Raw genomic sequence first — 21,120 nt, 5'->3', positions numbered from 1 at the left:
CCCTAACCCTAACCCTAACCCTAACCCTAACCCTAACCCTAACCCTAACCCTAACCCTAACCCTAACCCTAACCCTAACCCTAACCCTAACCCTAACCCTAACCCTAACCCTAACCCTAACCCTAAGGGTGCGTTTTAATAGAGTCTGTCTTCTACAATACGATGGCCCCCTCAAGTACCTTCATCTGCGGGTCCCAAGGCTCGGGGAAAAGCTATACATTGTCTTACCTGCTAAAAAATTATCTTACAAGCTCTGATGCTGCTGACCTTCAAAAACCACTCACAGCCTTGGTCTTTCACTATAATGCATTTATATTAGATGACGGTGGATCCCCATGTGAGGCGTAGAATTCAAGGCGACGGCAACAGCTGGCAGTAACAGGCCTTGAACCTTAAGGATTGGCAACGCAAATGCCTTGATTATTGGAAGCTGTACACGTTTGTATCTAATCTCCTCAGTTTCGGAGTCGGTGCAACACTGGCGGCCGGAATAAAATGCACCGTGCGTTTAACCCGAACGGTCATTTCAACATTAGCTTATGCTGCTGGATCTGATTTATTAAAAGGTCCAATTTTCAGGAGCGACCTGCCTGCGTTGCAGCCCTCTCCTATTTACATTTCGGGTATTTTTTTCAAAGCCATAACTTTCGACCTGTGTATCCTGCCATAACATCCTTTGTGTGTCTCAAAAAAACTTGAATAGAATTATTCTTTCATCATGTCTTCCCTCGCCTCGATTCTCGGCTTCGGGTCAAGCTCCGAGCCACGAGATATGGTGGCTACTTACCTCATCGTCAATGCGCTCTGGTCACACACCTTATCTTCTACTCGCGCTTTGAAGATGCTCTACAAAATGGACAATCACGTCAGCCCACGAACTGATCTCGACAAATTTGGGCCAAGAGCCGTCTTGGAGGGCAAAATTACTCAGGCGCAGCTTGATATGCTGAAGCGCAACGAAGCAGCTCACGCCAACTCGATGGAGCATTTTCCCATCTTCGCGACGGCCCTCATCTTGGCCAAGTTGGCAGGATTGCCGGCTGCTGACATCAATTCCGCGGGGTTTGCTTATACGGTTCTGCGTGTTGCATTTGTTGGAAATTACGTTTTGAGTATCACCATGGGCTGGGCGGCGCTGAGGCCCGTCTTTTGGTGGGCGAGCAATATCGTGTGCTTTAGGCTGATTTGGCGCGCTGGGAAGATGTTCAATGGTGTCGCGTAGTGATACCTTGTCAGATAATCAAATGATGTATAATATCATATAGTGATCTCATTTGGTCTGCAACACTGTTCCGTGTTATTTGTATACATATACGTCCAATTAATAAGCAATCTAAACCAAGTACTTTGCTTTCTCTCTCTCACCACTCTGATTTCTACCAGGTTTCGCAAAACGGTCGAATAGCAATCTCTGGTGTCATGCAAGAAATGTTTTGTGCATGAAGATGCCAGTAGCTGTTGGCGATCTGCAATGCAACAGGTTACCGGGCATCTATCTCGACTCCCAAGGACATTCTGTTGGATAAAACTGCCTCTGTTGATTGAACCACGCAAGCTTTTGCCACCAGAGTGGCAAGTGGCAACAGTAGTCGTCATACTGCTGCCCTTCAGGCAGCAGTATTCCGAAAGTATTAAATATCTTAATTTTCTAGGGTTTAGGAGGGGGAACAACAAGAATATTAATTTTATAAAGAAGCTTAATTAGTATAAGTCTTATAACGTGACACATTCACTTACCGCATCAGGATCCAGCTTTACATCCTAAGCTAAAAATAGCTTTAATAAGCTTATTAATAGTATCCAAATAACACTGTCGACTACTATATGGCCAACATTTACACCCTATAGCTTAAACTTAAGGGAGAGCGTTTATAATAATACTCTTAGTGCATGCTTAAAGACGGCAAATAACTGCATCTAAGCGTTTGCTTTTATAGCAGCTGTGGCGCCGGTAAAAATCAGCATAAAAATAAGTTTTATATTCCTTACAGTAAATAAAAGAAGAGATAAAGTAGCCTAAGCGAAAAGAAATGCGCCAGTCCTTTTGTTATTACTATTGGTTAGCAGCTTCGCGTAGTTGTTTTATACATTACTCACAAGCTGATATCAAGACTATAAGCCTGGTCATCCGAGATATTGGCTTGGAAGCTAGCAGTAATGCCTCCATCAACCTCTATTTACGAGACCAACTTGCTCGTAAATTTCGGTGACCTTGCCAAAAGTGCCACAAGATACTATTTAGTAAATCTCCTTGCAACGGCAGCACCAGTTCCTGCACCTGTTACAGGTCAGACTACAAGCCTAAACCAGCGGGAGTAATGCTGTTCATCCTTACCAACACCTGCGATAATAGCGAACGGTCGTTGATCCATCTATAATAGTTAACCAGATAAAGGCAACATAGATACTGACAAGCTTCCTTGGGGCAGTTGACGAAAGGCCGAGGACCTGATGAGTAATCTGCCCGACGGTCCGGTTACAATGTCGCGTGCGCCGTTCGTGATCAGACGAGCAATAGCAGGAAGATTAACGCATAGTGTTGCAGTGCGACCGCATCGGGATAAGCTCAACAGCTAAACAAGCCACTGGCGTTCTTGCCGAGGCAAATGTAGCGCTAGACGTTGTATTAGCAATTCTAGCGGTATCCAAGGCAGCCATAGTCTTATTCACAACTGTAGCAATTACGCAAGTTTTGCTTTTATAAGTTCTGCCTGTTGTCAAATGCAGCATTGGTAGCTAGATGGCTCGCTGCCCATCGTAGCACAAATAGCAAACCTACTCAGTGTCTGACCAATACAACTTGTCGTCTTGGCAAACCGGCAGAGAGATAGTCTTAACACGCTTAACACGTTATAATGGCATCAGCTTTCGTGTTCATCTTGGCTACCGGTAAGTTCTATTCTAAGCAGCTCTATAGTTCTAACGCTTATCGTCTATGCCTGCAGGTTCCCCGGACATTAATACAAAAGTTGCTCTAAAATTTGCGCCTCAGTACCCAATTACGTTTATTTATAATACCTAAGATAACCTAAAACCAACTATTAAAGCGGTCCAGGGCACAGGTGGCAAGATACTACTCTTTAAGGCCAACCTCTCTACCAAGAAGTACCTCCTAGAATTTATTACTGCTATAACTAAGAGCTTTAAGAAAAGATATACTATAATAATATTTTAATTATAAAATAAGCTAAGCTTATCACTTCCCTTCCTAGAGTAATCTAGTATGTATATTTATAAAATAGCTATATTACTAGTTACTAGTGCCTACGCGTTTACTTAATAATTTATACTATTACTCTTTAATCACGCTAATCGTATAGGTTACCCTCCTACTATAATTTTCACCAGATTATCAGGGATTTTAGCTTCTAATAAGATTATTAATAACACTCTAATTGCTTTATCCTAAAGCTTTAGGAGAGAATTTAAAAAAAAGGTATTTATATTAGCCATATTAAATTTAAGAAGGGCCTTAAAATACCTTTAAGTATAAACCAAGAAGCTAGAGATATTAGAATATTATCCGTGAGTTGCTCACAATAATTAAATCCTTATATGTTCTGATTGCTATATTATATCTACAAATTACTGAGATATTTTAGCATTTGCATACACAACCTTTGTCTTGTTTTAGTAATGAGATGACTATCTAGCTAAAATTGTGATTTACATTTGCTGTTACAGAATTACAAATGTCGGATAATGCCTTTGTAGGCTGGAGTCGCAGAGCTTGGTGCAATTACTGGATGTCAAAGCGTCGTGTCAGACAATTGAGGGTCACAAAAGATCGAGTAAAATGGCGCCGTAGGCGCCAATTGTATTAAATGAGAATTATCTGAGGAGCAAGAACTCTTTATACACAAAAGAAACCTTTGATAGTTTAGGTTGTTGCAGCTGCATGCCAGGCAGCTGCAACACTGTCTCAATTTTTCATGAGGTACAATTAGGGTAGGCCTGATATGCGACACACCCCCCAGCGTTGAGCGATCAAGTCAACGCTGCTTGAAGATATCAGCGTATCACACGGTCACACCCACCCGTAGGTTCATTACCATCTTATGTCACAGTCTTCTCTTCCAAGTTCGTCTCCCTTTTGATATCTATCAGGTTCAGCATTGAACGGAAGTGTTCGACCTTCGATCTCGACAAGGCTTTCGTCAAGCCGTCTGCTGGCATCTGGTCGGTCTGTAGGTATTCTACCAGAAACCTACCCTTCTTGAATTATTGCTTCAGCCACATGTTCTGAACATCAACGTGTCGCAGCTTCGTTGTGACTCTCTGGTTTTCCTCAACCACAAGTCGGATTGACTGAAGATTGTCATAGTATATCTTGAGAGGTCCAAGATCAAGAGAAATGTCCCTGAGCAGTCGGTCTACGGCGTAACTTTCCTTGGCTGTTCTCTCTAAGCTCAAGATTTCTGCCTCAGTTGTCGAAGTCGTAACTGTGTCCTGGAGTCCAGCCTTCCACACAACTGGTCCGTTGAAAAGTGTCATTACATATCCCTGCGACGACCGTCGGGTTTCAGCATCGTCCGCGAATGACGCATCACTTGCAATCACAAGTGCTTCTCCAACGTGCATCCCATAATAGACGATGGCAAGGAACTTTGTCGTGTAGAGATAGCGGATACATTGGTCAGCGGCAGCAAGATGCTCGGGTGATGGGTTTGTCAGGAACCTTGCAAGCTGTGTAGCTGCTCGTGCTATATCAGGCCTGGTCATGACTGCGATATACATCAGAGACCCAACTCCTTCCTGATATGCTTGAATCTCTTCCTTGGAAGCCTGTGTATCATGCTTAACAAGAGGAGTAGTCGTGATCGGAATCGATGATACTCGAAGCTTTGAGTCGCAGAGCTTGAACTTTCGCGCAATTTTGTCGACGTGGGCATCTTGACAGAGATAGATCTTCCGGCTTGGTCGATCTCTTATGACTCTGATGCCAAGATACCATTTAAATTCTTCTTCGCGAAGGTTGGACTTGCCTTGCAGATACTTGACAAGCTTGTCCACAGATTCCTTTTCTTGCGGCGGGCTGAGGATCAGGATATCATCGACATAGACAAGGACCAGAATTTTGCCGTCGGTGAAGACGCAGGGTTCCTCATCTGTACGGTCAATCCCTGCCTCCTTGAGTGCGTCCAGTGTGTCTAATAGTATTTCCGATATGGCAATACGTATTACCATATATTGATAAAATATTACTCCACCCCTTGCACGTTAGAGCTGTGTGGGTGCAAGGGGTAGAATTATCCAAAGGTTAAGAGTTCTTAGGCCAAGTAAGTAATTATTACAGCTATTATATTAGTTAGTAATCTAGTTAAGCTTTGAGCAGTTATATAATTTATTATGCAGAACTCTAGTCTATCTTATAAGGATTTTATGTAAGAACCTATTATTTTTTATAATATTAATCTTTTATTTTTATTTTTATTTTATTTAAAAAAAACTTATAAAAATAAATAATTATAATTAAATAATATATTTAATATTAAGCTTTTAAGTATTTTTATATAAAAAATAACTATATAATTAAAACTTATTTAAAAATTTTAATAAAAAAGGTTTATAATAATTATATTTTTAATAATATTTTATAATTTATAAATAATAATAATATAATATATAATTAAAAAAAACTAAGTATAAGTATAATAAATAGCTTTAATAAAAAAGTTTTTTTTTATTAAGAAAATTAAAATAATTTTTTAATTATTAATAATAATTAAAAATATTAATTTATTATACTTATTAAATTTTATTATAATAATATAAAAAAAGTTTTAAATAAGGTTAATTCTAGGTACCTAGCTAATATTATAAATAATATTATAAGCGCTATTATAAAAGCTAACTAGTTACTAAAAGTTAGATATTAGTATTAAGTAGGTATTAATATATATAAAAATTTACTTTATAAGGTTACCTATTATATTATTAGAAGTAATAATAATATTAAGGCTAATATTCTTAGCCTTAACCTATATAACTAGCTAGCTAAAATAATTAAAATAATAATAATTATATTTATTTACCTTATTTTTAATTATATATACTTATAAAGTATTAATAAACCTAATAACTTTTTAATTATTTAGTTTTATTTATACTTAAATTAAAAAAAGTTTTTAAAACTTAATTAATAATTAAAAAAGTTATAATTTTTTAAAAGTAATATAAAATACTTTTTAATTATTATTTTATTATTATTAAATAACCTTTAAAAAACTAATTTATTAAAATATTTATATATATTTTTACTTTTAATTTTTATTTTTTATATTTTTTTATTATAATAAAATAGCTTTTATAATATAAATAAAAGCTAAAAAAAGTTATTAATTAAAAAGATATTAAGATTATTAAATAACTTATTATTTTTATTTAAAAAGGCCTTATAAAAATAATTATTAATTTATAATAACTAATATAATTCTAATATACTTTTTTTATTAATAATTAAGTACTTAATATTTTTTAGTTTCTTTTAAAGCTAGGTTTTATTAATAGCTAAAAAAAGCTTAAAGTTCTTATTAATTAAAAGGTATAATAAGGAATATAAGGTAGTACTTAATATCTAGTTTCTTATAATACTTATTAGTATAATATACTAAACTAATATCCCTCTCCTGGCGGTAATAGCTTAAAAGTACACAGAAAGTAAATTAATAAAATATAACTTTCTAGTATTACCTTTACTATTTATATAAAGTAATAACTAAAATAATTTCTAGGTTAGAAAGTAGTTTATTATTATATTATATACTAGGCGCTAATTTTAATTTAAAAAATTATAAGCTTTTAAAGCTAATAATTTATATTAAAATTATAATAGTTTATTATTTTATATTACTTTTAATAATTACTATTAAAAATATTATTATTAATATATTATTTAATATAAAAAGTTTAATTATAATTAATATTAATACTTTAATAACTAAAAATATTAATATCTTTTTTTTTAATAAGTAATTAAAAAGTATATAAGTAAATTTATATTAATTTTTTTTTATAATAAGCTTTTTATAAACTTTAAGTTTAAATTTATTATTTTTTACTTTTAATTTATTTATATTTAATTTTTTATAATAATTATTAAAATAAATATTATAATACTTTTTATAATACTTATATATAATTATAATAAAATTAAACTAATAATTACTTATTATATATAAATCCTTTAAAAAATAATATAAATAAGCTATTATTAACTTAATATAATAAAAGTTATTAAACTAAAATAAAGCTTTTATAAAATTATATTAAAAAAAGTAAAATAAAACCCTTTTTTTTACTTAATTAATAAGTTTTTTTTATATTTTAAAATTATATATTTATAAGTACTTAAAATAAGTTATATTTTTATATTAATTATTTCTTTTAAAATATTTTTTATAATTATTAATAATTTTATTAATATTTTTATTAATATAATATAAGTATATATATTATTTTAATAAATAATAATTTATAAAAACTATTATTTATATACTTTTTTATAAAGAAATATTAAGTAATAAATAAGAAATCTCTTATATTAAGTAATTTCTCTTAATAATTAGCTTATTTATTAGATATAAAAAGAAAAATAATAATAGCTAAAAGTAAGCGGTATATAGTAAAACCTAGTTTATAAGCTTATAATAAAGCTTTATCTTCTTTTTAGATTTATTATTATAATACTTTATAATATATATAATTACTGCTTATAAGCTAATATAAGAAGATATATTAATACTAGCTAACTAGCCTAGAATAATAGCAGGATTAAAGTAGTTTATAAGGTTATTATTTTATATTACTTTAAAAATATAATATAATTTACCTTTTTTTTTAATAATTATTATTAGCTTTTATAAAATATAAGAAAAATTAAAATAATACTTTTTTTTAATTTATTATATTAATTACTTTAATATTAATAATAGCTTTTTTTATATTTTTTATTAAGTTATTAATTTTTTTTTTTACTTATAAGTAATATATAATATTATACTTATAATATTAATAATAGTTTATAATTTATAAAAGTTATAAAAATATTATTTTTATACTTAATAAATTTATACTTAAAAGATTACTTTTACCTTAAAGTATAATTCTAATTAGCTTAGAATTAATAATAGTAATATAAAATCCCTATATACGTGCAAATATATCGCGAGCAGCTTTATCCCTTCGGCTAAATTATAGCTTCTCCGACTAGTAAAGTTATATTATCACACACACAATTATATAGGACAGCTTAGGTAAAATAAGAAACTCTTAATTTCCTATATAAAAAGTAGAATAATATAAAACTAAATACTTATTGTGATATTACTGCCTGCCAGGCAGCAGTATAGTAATAGCTGTTGCCTTGAGTGAGCGACTTGACCTTGACACATATGTATAAGCTAATTGTGACGAAGATGCTTATAACAAACATGCATTCACTGAGAATGCACATATTGGGTGATAATTATCGGGCTTTTCTTCCTTCTTTGGTTCTTTCCTGTTATCTGTTGTAATACTTACTTATTCTAAGACCTATTTAGTTCTTAAAGAATTATATTAATAACTTAAATAATTATCTAAAATATATTATAAAAAATAAAAAAAGTACGCTATCGCGTGGTCTATACACAGCCGCTCGAGCCAATGGGATGCTGAGCGACGAGCCTCTTTGACTTGATGCTCGGTACTGCGCTGAAGATATTGTAAACAGTCACCATTATAGGAGCAGGCCGATCGACTGGTGGAAAACCAACGCTAATTGGTACCCTCGACTGTCTTTAATGGCGGTTGATATGCTCACAATTCCTTCATCGTCTGCGGAGAGCGAGAGGATGTTCAGCAGTGCTGGACGTATGATGGTGCCATTGCGGAGCCGGCTGAGGAGGGAGATAGTAGCGATGGCTCAATGTATTCGATCGTGGAGTAAAGCCGGGATCTATACACCTTCACCCTTATGTCGCTCAAGGAGACGGGGTAACACATTACGTGCGTAGTATCACGGGGCGAATCTAAGGTGCTAGTAGTAACGTAGTTGTGCCTTAAGGAGGAGGGAAGAAGAAGCTATCTAAGACTACGGCTTTATAGTGCACTAATAGTTTGTGCTCACGTGAGTGTCTTAGACAAGTTGTGATGGTGCTGTGACAGGAGGTTTATATAGCTTACAACGAGAACAAGACAACAATGAATATACTATCAATTTCTGCCAAGAAATGAATACGTATCCAACGCCTTGACCCAACACAAAGCCCTTTGCCTCAAATTCAAGGTCATTCTCAGTGCTCAGGGGACAGATTTCGAAGAACAACCGGCTGCGAATTATGGTTATCCAAATTCTCTGGATCCCAGACAAGTTTCCAGATTCCCGAAATATTCGTTGCCAACGCGTAAAAGTGATTTTCCCATTGACCTCCATTCTTGGCAAGAACGGTGCTATCATAGAGAAAGAAATCACGCACCCCATATGTGGAATTGGATTCGGTCACAATCGCGACTGTATTGGAGGAGTTCGAGTTTGGCAAAGCAATCTTTCCCAGCGTTGATACAGGCTTATTGGTTGCATTGGAGTGTACAGTCCAAGACTCATTGGTATCGTCGTCAGTGTTACTAACTAATGTAGGACAAGGGTGAGTAAATGTCCATATTCAGATTACCATAAAGGCATCACTCACAGTATATGGGCGTCAGATGACCTGCCGAAGTTCCATTACAGAGAAATATAATTCCTGTTATTCTATATTAGTCACGCCATGTTGAAAGTATGCATAATAGTGCAGTTCCTCACCATTGCCCTGGCAGAAGCCTGCCGCTCCTATTCCATGACTAGAGCCGTAAGCCCATAGGTTGAAAGTAGTAGCTCCAAGCGTTGTCTTGCAGACACTGACAATGAGCACTGCAGCTAAGAAAGCATGTCGTAGATTCTGATTGATGTACATTTTGAAAATGGGGTGTAAAGTTACATACACACAAACTGTCAATGGTAGATGATGATTGCTTGGTTAAAACAGAAAACAGAGTGGTTTTACCGAGATCAAAAATCTTGCAGAGTGAAATGCTTTAAGTTTGATTATACACTATACTTATTTTCATGTCGACTATTATGTAATAGGCAGTTGATCCTTTTATTCCTATCGCCGCGTTATCGCCGGGCCACTCAGATGAATTCACCGAAAGTATGCGTCGCAAGCGCCCACGAATGTCAAGCCGCTTGGACTCCTGTTGGGAAAGTTAATATCTACCGAAGTAGTATCTATTTGTCAGTGCAATGATCCAAGCAACAGTCGTTTCTCTACTAGACCCGTTGAGAATAGGTCCGAATCGATTCAGTGCAACCATCTATAGGGAAGCATACGTATGCAACTGCATCACAAATAATCCGCCAATAGGCTACCATAAACTTTGAGCTTACATGGAAAGAGGAACTGAATGTTACACCTGCGTAAAAATACAAGATCCTATTTGAGCGGGATATAAGACATGGCACAGAGTATTGTAAATCTCTGTCTACAGCCACACACATAATACAACAACTCTTTCAACTTGTCATATCTATACCAGGGCTTGACAAATTACCATGAAGCTTCCGTCGTTTGTCTTATTTGCGGTTGCTGCTACCCAAACTGGTGGTAGCGCGGTTCTCTCTCGTGCCCCATGCACAGGAAATACAGCTACTACTCGAAGTCAATGGTGTGATTTTGACATAAATACCGACTACTACGATATAGTACCAGACACAGGTGTTATAAGGGAATACTTTTTCAACTTGGAGCAGGTAACCACTGCACCTGATGGCTTTTCGCGCGTTGCATATGCTATCAATGGCACGATTCCGGCACCAACGATTATCGCGGACTGGGGTGATATAGTTGTGATTCATGTTACCAACAACTTAGGCATTGCACAAAACGGTACCTCAATTCACTTCCATGGAATTCGACAAAACCGCACAAACGAGATGGATGGTGTAGTGTCCATTACTCAATGTCCAACGCCCCCTGGTAGTACTATCACTTACACGTGGAGAGCCACACAATACGGCTCATCCTGGTACCATTCACACTTCGGCTTTCAGGCTTGGGACGGCGCTGCAGGGGGTATGATCATAAATGGACCCGCCACAGCAAACTATGATGAGGATAAAGGCATAGTATTGTTGTCCGATTGGAATCATAGAACAGCCTCTGAGCTCTACTCTGAGACTCTCACCAAAGGTCCCCCAGGTATAAGCAATGCAATAATCAATGGCACAAACATATGGAAAGACGAAAGCGGTACTACCGTTGGAACTCGGTTCAATACGTCGGTCACAGCCGGGAAAAGCTATCGGCTTCGGCTAGTCAATGGCGGAATAGACACGCATTTCAAATTCTCTATAGATAACCATACGATGACGGTTATTGCGGCTGATTTTGTACCCATTGTTCCATATGAAACCACGTTATTGAATATCGGAATGGGTAAGAGCTTGGCGGTATTTATTCCATGTTATGTTTTTGTTCACAGCTAACATCCCGCTACTATTGTAGGTCAACGCTACGATGTTATTGTCCAAGCCAATCAGCATTCTGTCGCGGATAATTTTTGGATACGTGCTGAGCCCCAGACCGCATGTTCTTCCCAAAATTCGAATCAAGGCAATATCCTCGGAATTCTTTACTACGGTAACAAGCCTGATACCCCGACAACGAAGGGGTACGCCTATAAGGTCGCTGCGTGCGAGGACGAGTCGCTGGATAATTTAGTTCCCCATGTGGCTCGGAGTGCTGGTAAGGAGCACTGGTCCGATCTCGAACTGGCGGACCTTATTCAGCAAGAAAACGTCTTCTTGTGGGCTCTGAACGAGACCTCATTCTATGTTGACTGGGCCAATCCTACCCTGCTTCAAGTCTACAACGACGAGAAAGAATTTACCCACCGGAGCCACGTCATCCAGCTGGATGAAAAGAATCAGTGGGTCTACGTGATTATTCAGGCGCAAAATGCTGCGTCACACCCGATCCATTTGCATGGGCACGACTTTTATATTCTTGGTCAGGGGACTGGCACATATAACTCTACTCAGCAACGCAGTCTTTCCAATCCTACTCGACGCGATGTTGCGTTGCTGCCAGGCTCTGGTTATCTGGTTCTAGCATTTGTTACTGATAACCCGGGTGCTTGGCTGATGCATTGTCACATCGGATGGCACACTAATACGGGACTTGCCCTTCAGTTTGTAGAGCAGTACGGAGCTGCCAGGGGACTGATAAACCACGACTTTCTCAACAGCACGTGCGAGGCATGGTCTAGGTACGTCAGCCGCACTTCAATCAAACAGGGTGTTTACGAAGATGGTATTTAGACCTGGTGGCAACTGGATCGCGATGTCTGGGACCCCGCGTCCACCACAAATTAGGCAATGTTGAAAGCTGCTGTGACAGCCGGAGTCCAGCATGGCAGTATGTTGTTTACTTGAGCTAGCTTGTAGCAGCCGAATATATGATCGGTCTCTGTCCGTTGAATATCATACTACACGAAGACGTAATGCGTGGGGCGTATTTTGGGTTTACTAGACGTTCTCCATTCTTTCCCGTAACTTTGGCTCACCAAAAAGTACCAGTTTGTGTGTCACACACACGATTGTGTGGGACAGCTTAGACAAAACGAGAGACTCCTGATTTCCCACATAAAGAGTAGAATAATACAAAACTTAATGCTTATTGCAATATGCCAGGCAGCAGTATAGGAATGGCTGTTGCCTTGAATGAGCGACTTGACATATCGTGTAGGTAGTCGTCTTGGTATGTTTCCTGTAGGTCTTTCGGCTAGCCTGCTTATGCCGATCTTTCATTCGCAATACTTCAATAGTTCATACTTTAAGTGGAGCGTCGGAAAAGATAAGCAAGCAGCACGGGCCTCGTACTGACGTGGAAGACCTACGCCATGGCCTAATTTGGAAGTTCAAATATGCACCATGTACACCATGACTCGGCTGCTGAATCCCCGAGCCATGAGGGTTTCACTTGGAACAGTATAGGCGGACAACGGGTAATAACTATAGCGTCCAACAAATGGAGCAATGAGGACGAAGTAATGTAAACGACGTCCTATGACTTGGTGCTAGGGTTACATTTTCCAGGATTTTCAGGCACGCGCCACTTTTGAATCAATATGATATGTAACTAGTCATCTGATCATTGCGTAAGCGGAAGAGAGTTGGTGATGCGACTTAGTTAGTAGTACATGTACATACGTACGTCCTGTATTTTGGCTATCTCCTTCGTTGCCAAAGTGTAAGATTTTTTGGCCCACAGGCACCACGCCGAAACAAAATTCCCATCTCCACCCACCCTTTGTTCAGCGGAAGGCTGTGTATACATTAGTTCTTAAGTTTTTCCCGAATACTGAGGGTTTGGTGCAGATAAGTAAGTTTTAGAGGTTCTGATTGGTTCAATAATTATATTGACGGCTGCAAATCGTGCAACAAAACAGGAGACCAAACCGCAAGCGGCTTGCCCAGGAGAGCCTTGAGAAACGAAAGCTTAACATGATGTAGTAATTTATGAGAAGTTTTAAGAAAGTTTTTATACGGGCTAGATGTCTCAACGTGAGAGCAGACTTAAAAGTTAGAGCAGGAGCTTCTTAGTGGCCGATTCTAGTGCGGGTGTAATGGTCCAAGCTGAGTATATTGATAAGTGGCTAGGCGACCACTACGAGTATCTAAACGCCAAAGAAGAAAGGAAAAGAGAGCAAGAAAAGGAGAGCTCTTGAGCTCTTGAGCTCCTGAGCTCGACACATGGTTTAGGCCGGGGGCCGGGGCCGAAGGCGAGAGTGCAAGCCGAGTCATATCGGACTCAGCCCGTTATAGCGGGAGTTTAGGAATTGCCGAACTAGGGGCAGACTGGATGGAGCACAAGAAAAGTTACATACTCAAGCTTGAGGAGGAAAAGTAGTTGAGTCATTGTAGCCTAACAGTTTCATGAGTCCCTGTGCTGCCATCTTCCATCGATGCCACTGTTGGCAACTTATTGACGGCTGTATCTAGTTTACTGATGTTTACTCTACGTTAACCTACTTCTTGGGGGGATGACGATTGCGACGTGGACGAGCTCCGCCGTCGGATACGAGGGGCAGGCCCGGGGTTGGGGAGGATTCTTTGGGGTTAGCAGTGGTGGACGGAGAAGTTGGGGCGGATATGGGCTCTGTAGTAAGCTCTGAGTGCGGGAAAATAAGCGCGCTTGACAAGGCGTCTGGAAGAGTTGTATTCCTATCAGACGGGTTTGCAGCTTCGTTGGCAGGGCCCGATATGCGTGGCCTCTTCGAAGGAGTAGATGTAGATGGGACCCGGCCACGCCAGCGGTCGGATCGCTTCGAAGGTGGAGTATCGGTCGGGGTGGGCGTTGGAGCGGACGCAGGTCTTGGTAAGTAAGCGAGGTCGAGGACTTGGAGGGCCAGGAGGTTGGTGTCCCTCGTGCGGCCGGCGATCTTAGCAGTGACGCTGAGGAGAGCTCCCGATGCTGGTGTCTTGACTTTCCTTTAACGCTTGGTGCCTTCTAAGAAGTAGACTACGGAGAGGTGAGCTAGGGCTGCCTTCGATGCGTTGTAGACAGATGTTTTAATGGTGAAGTGACGGGGCTCAGAAGGGTCAAGCGAGTTGTCGGTATAGGGAGGCACGAAGCTGATAACGGTCACCATCGGGCACTATTACTCTGGCAAGTGCTGGTTATACTGGACGGAGTCGGCGATATTCCCTGGGTGTCTAAGGCTGTCAGCTAGAGCTAGGGCGAATGTTTGGCCAGACCTGCCTCATCAAGCTCAGCGTCTGCGTGCTAATCTCCAGAGTGCCGTTCATTGACAGTGCCGTGAAGAAGCGGCCGTCGGCGTAGAAGAAAGCGCCAGGAACGTAGAGTTCTCGTTGTTCTTGCGTCAGATAAGTATGGATGCGGGTGCGAATGGGGTCGGTGGCGATATTAGGATCATGGAAACCGTCTTCCTCGAAGATGTTGAGATCTGTTTGGATTTCGACGTAGTTTGGAGCATTTTCTCGGGTCGGGTCATCTGTAATGGCGTCGACGAAATCCCGTAAGTGAATTATGCTTGTGAATGTTGGTTGTCGAGACATGTTGAAAGAGATTTGGAATGAGTGTGAGCGAAAAACGGTCCTGGGACGTAGGTCGCATCGCTGGTTTCTATAGGGGAATAATTCTGCATGAAACAGATGGTTTACTACGCTCCGTTATCCAGGACTGGTCGGGCAGACTCTACGCGACAGGCTCAGGCCCAGGGCATATGAGCACGTACGCATTATCGCGTCTTCTGCTCTGAATACTATCACATGTGTCATAAGAAATGGTCCATGGCTGTTTTGTTACAGAGCTGAGCTGACGGGATCATGGAAAACACAGACTTGCTTCATAATGGTAGCCGCCGTAAGCGGCAAGTGGTTGGCAGGATGGTCTTTGCTCGTCGTCGCCGGGAGGTGGGAGAGGTGCCCGAAAAAAGGAATGTCAGAAACAAAAAGCAACGTCAGAAAAAGCAAAACCATATCACCAGGCCCCCCTCAGTAACAGGGGGCTATGCGGATTTGGTCATCTGGCTGGTAATTCTGAGGATTAGGTGTGGTACGAGTGGTGTTGTTGGTTAAGTGTCTTTGGTGTGTTGCCTAGGTCTGGGAAGTTTTTTCCCGTGTCTGTTGCTGCGCATAGTCTGGTCATTTGGACGGTGATTCCGAGGAATGTGGCATGTGGTGGTGTTGATAGTCGGTCATCTTTGCTGTCAGGCCCTGGCTGAGCCATGCTGCATAAGAGATATCAGGGTTGGTCGGGTTATCTGCTGGTGAAGCATCGGCGGCTGCTGGCTTGGTCATCTGCCAGTAAGGCATCAGGGGTTGGCTGGGATATCAGTTCACGAGGTTGAGGTTGATAGTATTTCGTGGGTGGAGGACACGATTTGTATGTGAAGGTATAGTATTTACGTGAGGAAGGGAGTTGATCCGGGAAGTGGTCTGGGGAATTGGTGGTGTGGCCGATATTGAGATTAAGAGAGGTCAGATCAAACGAGAGAGGTTTGGTTTGGACGTATTAGCGCAGGAGCCGTGATGGAGTTTTCCGCGGTATAGAGGGGATATAGAAATTCTAAGGTTATAGCTTTAGAAATAATAGAATCATGTCTATAAAATAAATAGTAAAGATTTTAAGAACGGGTCAGGGAAAATGTCAGGCGCGGTGCAAAATAGCCGAGTGATGAAAGATCAGGGTAACAAATCTAGAAGTGTCGAGGCCTAGAAGATAGTAAGCCGTATCTAGGGCGGAGATAAGGTTTACTATTACCAGTAGGCGTATAGTGGAATTAATTTCTGTAATAAACTCTGTGCAGCGGCTCGTAAGGTGAGCGATTGGGAAGAAGCTGTAGTGAAGTTAAACAGGTTGCTTCACAGACGATCCCAGCAGCTTGGACGACGGCCAATTAAATACTTGGTTAACCCTATCGAATCGGATGATTTGATAAACTTAAGGGCCTGGTCTCATAAGGATCCATACGTCAAGAAAAATGACTGTGAAAGAATCAGTCTAGTTTTCAGCAATCTGGCTGCCAGAGATTTGCCGGCCGGGTTTGGTTTCGATAAATTCGGTCTGATGGTACGAAGTGGACAGCAACAGTCGGGCGGCGATCAGCCTTCGCGGGAGGAGATGGAAAGCCGGAGTCCTTGGGATGGCGGTGACTGGGTTCGAGACCGCCTGCGGGAAGGACACGGGAATCTGGCGCGTTTGAGGACGGTGATGGTTTTCACAACTAAAATCGGCGGCTCAGCTGTCCCGCATGTCAAGTCCCGCATTTTTTCAAAGCGCAAAGGCACGAGTAGTCTGAAGGGCCCAATACATCGGCACTTAGTGGGACATCTATAGGGATTACGCAGTCGCCCGATTTCCCCAGTTTTTGCCGCCCGTTTCCTTCAACGACGCTCGTGACCTCGCGATGGAGCGTCATTGGACGCTGCCTTGGTCGACGTCGACGTCCTAAGGCTCACCCCACAACTGGGGTTGTACTTTCGGCATTTTCAAGCTTAGCACTAATCGTAATCACATCATCCGATGTCTTCGGCCCCGGACCCCATTTGTATCGAGGCCCGGGAGCTCTTCTTTTCTTGCGCTGCTTTCTCTGAATACCTACACTAGTTTGCTGAGCTAGTTGCCAATATGGCAGCCTAGTATTGACAGCAGCGTATTTGGTGTCGTAGCGCCGTCATTTCGAGAACAAAGTTACAGCAGGTTGTCAGCTAAGAGAACTTGATGAGAGGTGTGCCGAGATGACGACCAACAGCCCAAGCTGCCAATAACGGTGTCGTTGCAGTAGAGCAAAATCCCATATATTAATTCGGCGTCACCCCTAGGCTAATTGTGTCTCGTCCTTGTGCAGACGAGCCTACAACATCAGAGTTATATTGCCTCTTCTCAGCAAATACTATTACCACGACTCCCAATATGAGTACATTGGTGCTCCGGCTTATGTGCCTAGCCATTGTTTCTCTCGCTCTTGTCTCTGCTCAGGGGTCACGTGCTTTACCACCAAGCAAAGATCCTTTCTATCAACCTCCAGCGGGTTTCGAATCCAAAGAACCCGGTGCTATTTTACGCCAACGCCTTGTCGTGGCCTCCTTTTTTGGGCTTATTCCAGATCCCGTGGAAACATGGCAGCTACTCTATCGTACAACAGCCATTAACGGCTCACCTATCGCCACGGTCACGACCATCTTCAAGCCATTATTTGCTAAGAAAGACCGCTTCATTTCCTTCCATACGGCATATGATAGCTCGGCATCCATTTGCAACCCCAGCTATAACTATCAGTTGGGCTCCTTGCAAACCGACTTGATCTCTTCGTCTGAGTTTTTTCTGTTGCAACTCTACCTGCTCTCTGGCTATATTGTGGCGTCGCCGGACTACGAGGGTCCCGATGCGGCCTTTGGTCCTGGTCGACTTGAAGGCATGGGTGTCTTGGATGGCATGCGCGCAGTCAAAAACTTTGGTAATAACCTAAAGCTCTCAACAAACAACCCTATGGTAGTTGGTGTGGGATATTCAGGCGGCGCCATTGCCACGGGCTGGGCGGCGTCTTTACAGCCAACTTACGCCCCTGACCTAGCACTCAAGGGCTGGGCCCATGGCGGGACGCCTGCAAATCTGACTGGCATCTTGACATTTATTGACAATACTTTATTCAGTGGGTTTGTGCCCGCCGCTATCAACGGCCTAGCCAAACCAAGCGCGTACGGTGCGCAGTTAACTCCCCTTCTGAAGAGCATCATGACTCCACGCGGCCAACGCGTTCTTGACTTCGCTGCAGCCAGCTGCGCCATTGGTGATTTACTCGCCTTTCCAGAACAGTCAGTACTATCTACTAGCTTTCAAAACCAGGGACCTGGCCTTCTCTACAACCCCGATCTTGTGTCAGTTCTAGAACAAAATACCATGGGCGTTCATAAAAACGAGACACCGACCGCGCCAGTACTGCTATATCATGCAACTAAGGATGAGATTGTTCCCTACACAAACGCCTCTACGCTGGCAGATGCTTGGTGTAGTAATGGCGCCAACGTCAAGTTTATCACCTTTGCTAATGGTGGGCACATCACCACCGAGGTTCTCGCCATTTTAGAAGTGCTCGAGTTTGTTGCAAATGCCTTTGCTGGAAAAGTCGCCAGTGGATGCTCACGCACCACAGTGCTTCGCAACACTCTGAACCCTATTGCTCTCGGTGTCGCCCTTGAGCCAGTTCTAGTAATGCTGATTGAGGTATTAGCAACTGCTGGCAAGGAGGATATCAACATCGTCAAAAACCTCTCAACGCTGAACAAGACCATATCTTGAGTCCCCTACGAATACGTCATCTTGAACGGCAAACTTGCCTCAGATGCTGCCGGCTTGGAGGCCCGTGAATTCTCCTTTTGTTCGTGTCCTCTTCACTTTTGGACACTTGTTATGGTCGTCTAGCTACCGGTACTTGTCAATATACTCAGCTCATCCCGCCGAGAGCGTTCTGGTTACCTGCCCCGAAACTGGAGGTGCCGGCCCTGCCACTGCAGCGAATATCAAGCCGATGACCTCTGACAAGGTCAAGTCATTCATTCAAGGTCACACCTATTGCTATGCTGCTTCTTGCCATATTACATAAAGCATTTAGTTTCACATTGCTTAATTTTTAAGTAGGAAATCAAGAGATTCTCTATTCGTCCTAGTTGCGCCATACTCTCGTAGCGTGCCACACCTCGACGACCTCGCGTGTTACACACTAATGTATGACAATTCGTAAGAGATCCAGTGAAGGAGGTGAATACGCTAAGCTACTGCTAGGTATGAGCATGGCGCAAATTAAGGTCGAATAAGTAGTGCTCAGATCGCACACAATCGTCCTCGCGATGTTGAGTGACATGTATTCGGCTCGGGACCGTACCTTGTGCAAATCAACGTTGACAGATAGCCAGCATGTCACGAATCTGATGGTCTCCCAGGGTTGTCTTCGCAAAGTCGTCAAACGTATTGCGTGCAACGGGGGTGATATGGCTAGTAATGAAGGTGGCCCCGTCGGCAGCGCAAACTACCTTGTCCGTGAACGCGCATTCAGACTCCGAGACAGCCCACCCGTCAAACCCGTACTTTGCAATCCTCGTAAAAATGCCTTTGAAGTCGACTTGACCATGACCAAGAGCACGGAATCGGCCTGCCCGTTCCACCATAGACGCCCTGGCGTCCACTGGGTAAGAATTCGGCGTCCTTGACATGGACAATTTTGACGCGTTCATGATAGATGTCCAGGAAACTTGGATATCCGACTTGTTGCAACACGAAATGGCCTGGGTGGTACAGTATACAGGCTCGTCGATGACCGTCCACCGCCCGGAGGAACCGATCGAAAGACGCCCCGTCATGGACATCCTCCCCAGGGTGAAGTTCAAAGCAACAGTGGACGCCGACCTCATCAAATACATCAAGGATTGGTTTCCAACGTGCGGAATGCTCTATAAATGCAATCTCAACCATATTCTGAGGTCTTTGGGGCCAGGAGTATCTATATGGGCACGCCAGTGCTCTCGAGAAGGTGGCATGAGCTGCCAGTCCTAAATTCTTGGACGCGCGCGCCGCCCTGATAAGCACGCCGGTTGCCCACTTCTGTCTTGCACTTGGATTGCCTTGAAGCTGGGGAGGCGCAAATCCATCGAATAAAGCATCGTACGCTGGGTGAGCAGCCACCAATTGTCCTTGGAGATGCGAGGACAGCTGGGTTAGTTGCACTTGGTATTTCTCCGGGGTTGTCAGCAACGACTTGCAGTACTCGACATCTGCGGCGGCTCGGTCCATGTCGATTAGCCTATCGCCGATGAGGATTTGAATTCCAGCGTAACCCAGGCTGGCGGCCCATTCTGCGATACCCACGAGGCTATTGAACGGCGCTTCATCAGATAGATACTGGCCGACGAATATGGCCGGGCCTTTGACAGTCTTCAGGCTTCCCATTATTCGACGACTATTGGACTCGGGCTTGGAGTGACAAGTTCGATGCCTGTGAGCGAAAACCTGAAGTGGGATTCAAAATAGTAGGAAAATGATTACTCGTGCCACGCCCCACTTTTTTGGGCTCGCTTTGGCTCGCACCACCAAAGGTGCTGCTTATCACCAGTGCGGGCAGATCAGCAGTTCGGGCACTTTTTAGGCCTAATAGCTCTATTAACCTCTTCGCACAGTCCGTACGCCCTTTTCGCTATTAATTTCTAGTGGTTCTAGTACAGAAGTTATACGCTATTTACGTGCCTTTTTTGCGGCTTTAAAAAACCACTTTTTGGCGTTAGTATGTGCCTTTTCATCTGCAGCCTCAATAACTCGTCGTGCCAATGCAACGCTGTCATCCTTCTTTTTTTGCACCATTTTGCGTGCATCACCTACAGAAAGAATGCCTCCAGTTTTTAAGGGCCGATTCTTTATGGCTTTGCGTTGCAATGATACCAATTCAGCTCTTTTGGTACGATTGAGGTCCCTCTTTCTCTGGATCTGTCGGATAAAACTGCCTCTGTTGATAGAACAAGCAAACTTAGTGTAATTTCCATCTGTCATAATATCGGTTATTATAACTTAAGTTAGCCGAAAAACA

The 21,120-nt window shown here is 41.7% G+C and overlaps 7 protein-coding genes across 7 annotated transcripts; 3 read left to right on the top strand and 4 right to left on the bottom strand.

The window, feature by feature from the left end:
- Positions 1-718: 718 nt before the first annotated feature.
- Positions 719-1,222, top strand: G6M90_00g066720 (uncharacterized protein; the record flags this gene model as incomplete). Its single annotated transcript, XM_014683791.1, has 1 exon — positions 719-1,222. The coding sequence occupies one exon, from the start codon at positions 719-721 to the stop codon at positions 1,220-1,222; it is 504 nt and encodes a 167-aa protein (XP_014539277.1).
- A 2,999-nt stretch (positions 1,223-4,221) lies between these two features.
- Positions 4,222-5,187, bottom strand: POLX_0 (Retrovirus-related Pol polyprotein from transposon TNT 1-94; the record flags this gene model as incomplete). The annotated part of the gene is made up of 1 exon (XM_014683790.1): positions 4,222-5,187. The coding sequence occupies one exon, from the start codon at positions 5,185-5,187 to the stop codon at positions 4,222-4,224; it is 966 nt and encodes a 321-aa protein (XP_014539276.1).
- Positions 5,188-9,275: 4,088 nt separating this feature from the next.
- Positions 9,276-9,935, bottom strand: G6M90_00g066700 (uncharacterized protein; the record flags this gene model as incomplete). Its single annotated transcript, XM_066130838.1, has 3 exons — positions 9,276-9,610; positions 9,672-9,725; positions 9,785-9,935. 3 exons carry the CDS (start codon positions 9,933-9,935, stop codon positions 9,276-9,278), a joined length of 540 nt encoding a protein of 179 aa, XP_065986747.1.
- Positions 9,936-10,573: 638 nt separating this feature from the next.
- Positions 10,574-12,340, top strand: lcc2_1 (Laccase-2; the record flags this gene model as incomplete). The annotated part of the gene is made up of 2 exons (XM_014683789.1): positions 10,574-11,456; positions 11,526-12,340. The coding sequence occupies 2 exons, from the start codon at positions 10,574-10,576 to the stop codon at positions 12,338-12,340; spliced, it is 1,698 nt and encodes a 565-aa protein (XP_014539275.1).
- Positions 12,341-14,746: 2,406 nt separating this feature from the next.
- G6M90_00g066680 (uncharacterized protein) lies at positions 14,747-15,100 on the bottom strand (the record flags this gene model as incomplete). The annotated part of the gene is made up of 1 exon (XM_014683788.2): positions 14,747-15,100. The coding sequence occupies one exon, from the start codon at positions 15,098-15,100 to the stop codon at positions 14,747-14,749; it is 354 nt and encodes a 117-aa protein (XP_014539274.2).
- A 2,359-nt stretch (positions 15,101-17,459) lies between these two features.
- On the top strand, positions 17,460-18,845 carry LIP6_1 (Lipase 6; the record flags this gene model as incomplete). Its single annotated transcript, XM_014683787.1, has 1 exon — positions 17,460-18,845. One exon carries the CDS (start codon positions 17,460-17,462, stop codon positions 18,843-18,845), a length of 1,386 nt encoding a protein of 461 aa, XP_014539273.1.
- Positions 18,846-19,619: 774 nt separating this feature from the next.
- Positions 19,620-20,489, bottom strand: G6M90_00g066660 (uncharacterized protein; the record flags this gene model as incomplete). Its single annotated transcript, XM_014683786.1, has 1 exon — positions 19,620-20,489. The coding sequence occupies one exon, from the start codon at positions 20,487-20,489 to the stop codon at positions 19,620-19,622; it is 870 nt and encodes a 289-aa protein (XP_014539272.1).
- Between the last annotated feature and the right edge of the window lie 631 nt (positions 20,490-21,120).

The sequence above is a fragment of the Metarhizium brunneum genome, chromosome 3 (genome assembly GCF_013426205.1).
Source record: "Metarhizium brunneum chromosome 3, complete sequence".
NCBI classification, from domain to species: domain Eukaryota; kingdom Fungi; phylum Ascomycota; class Sordariomycetes; order Hypocreales; family Clavicipitaceae; genus Metarhizium; species Metarhizium brunneum.
This window is presented reverse-complemented; position numbering and strand designations above follow the sequence as displayed.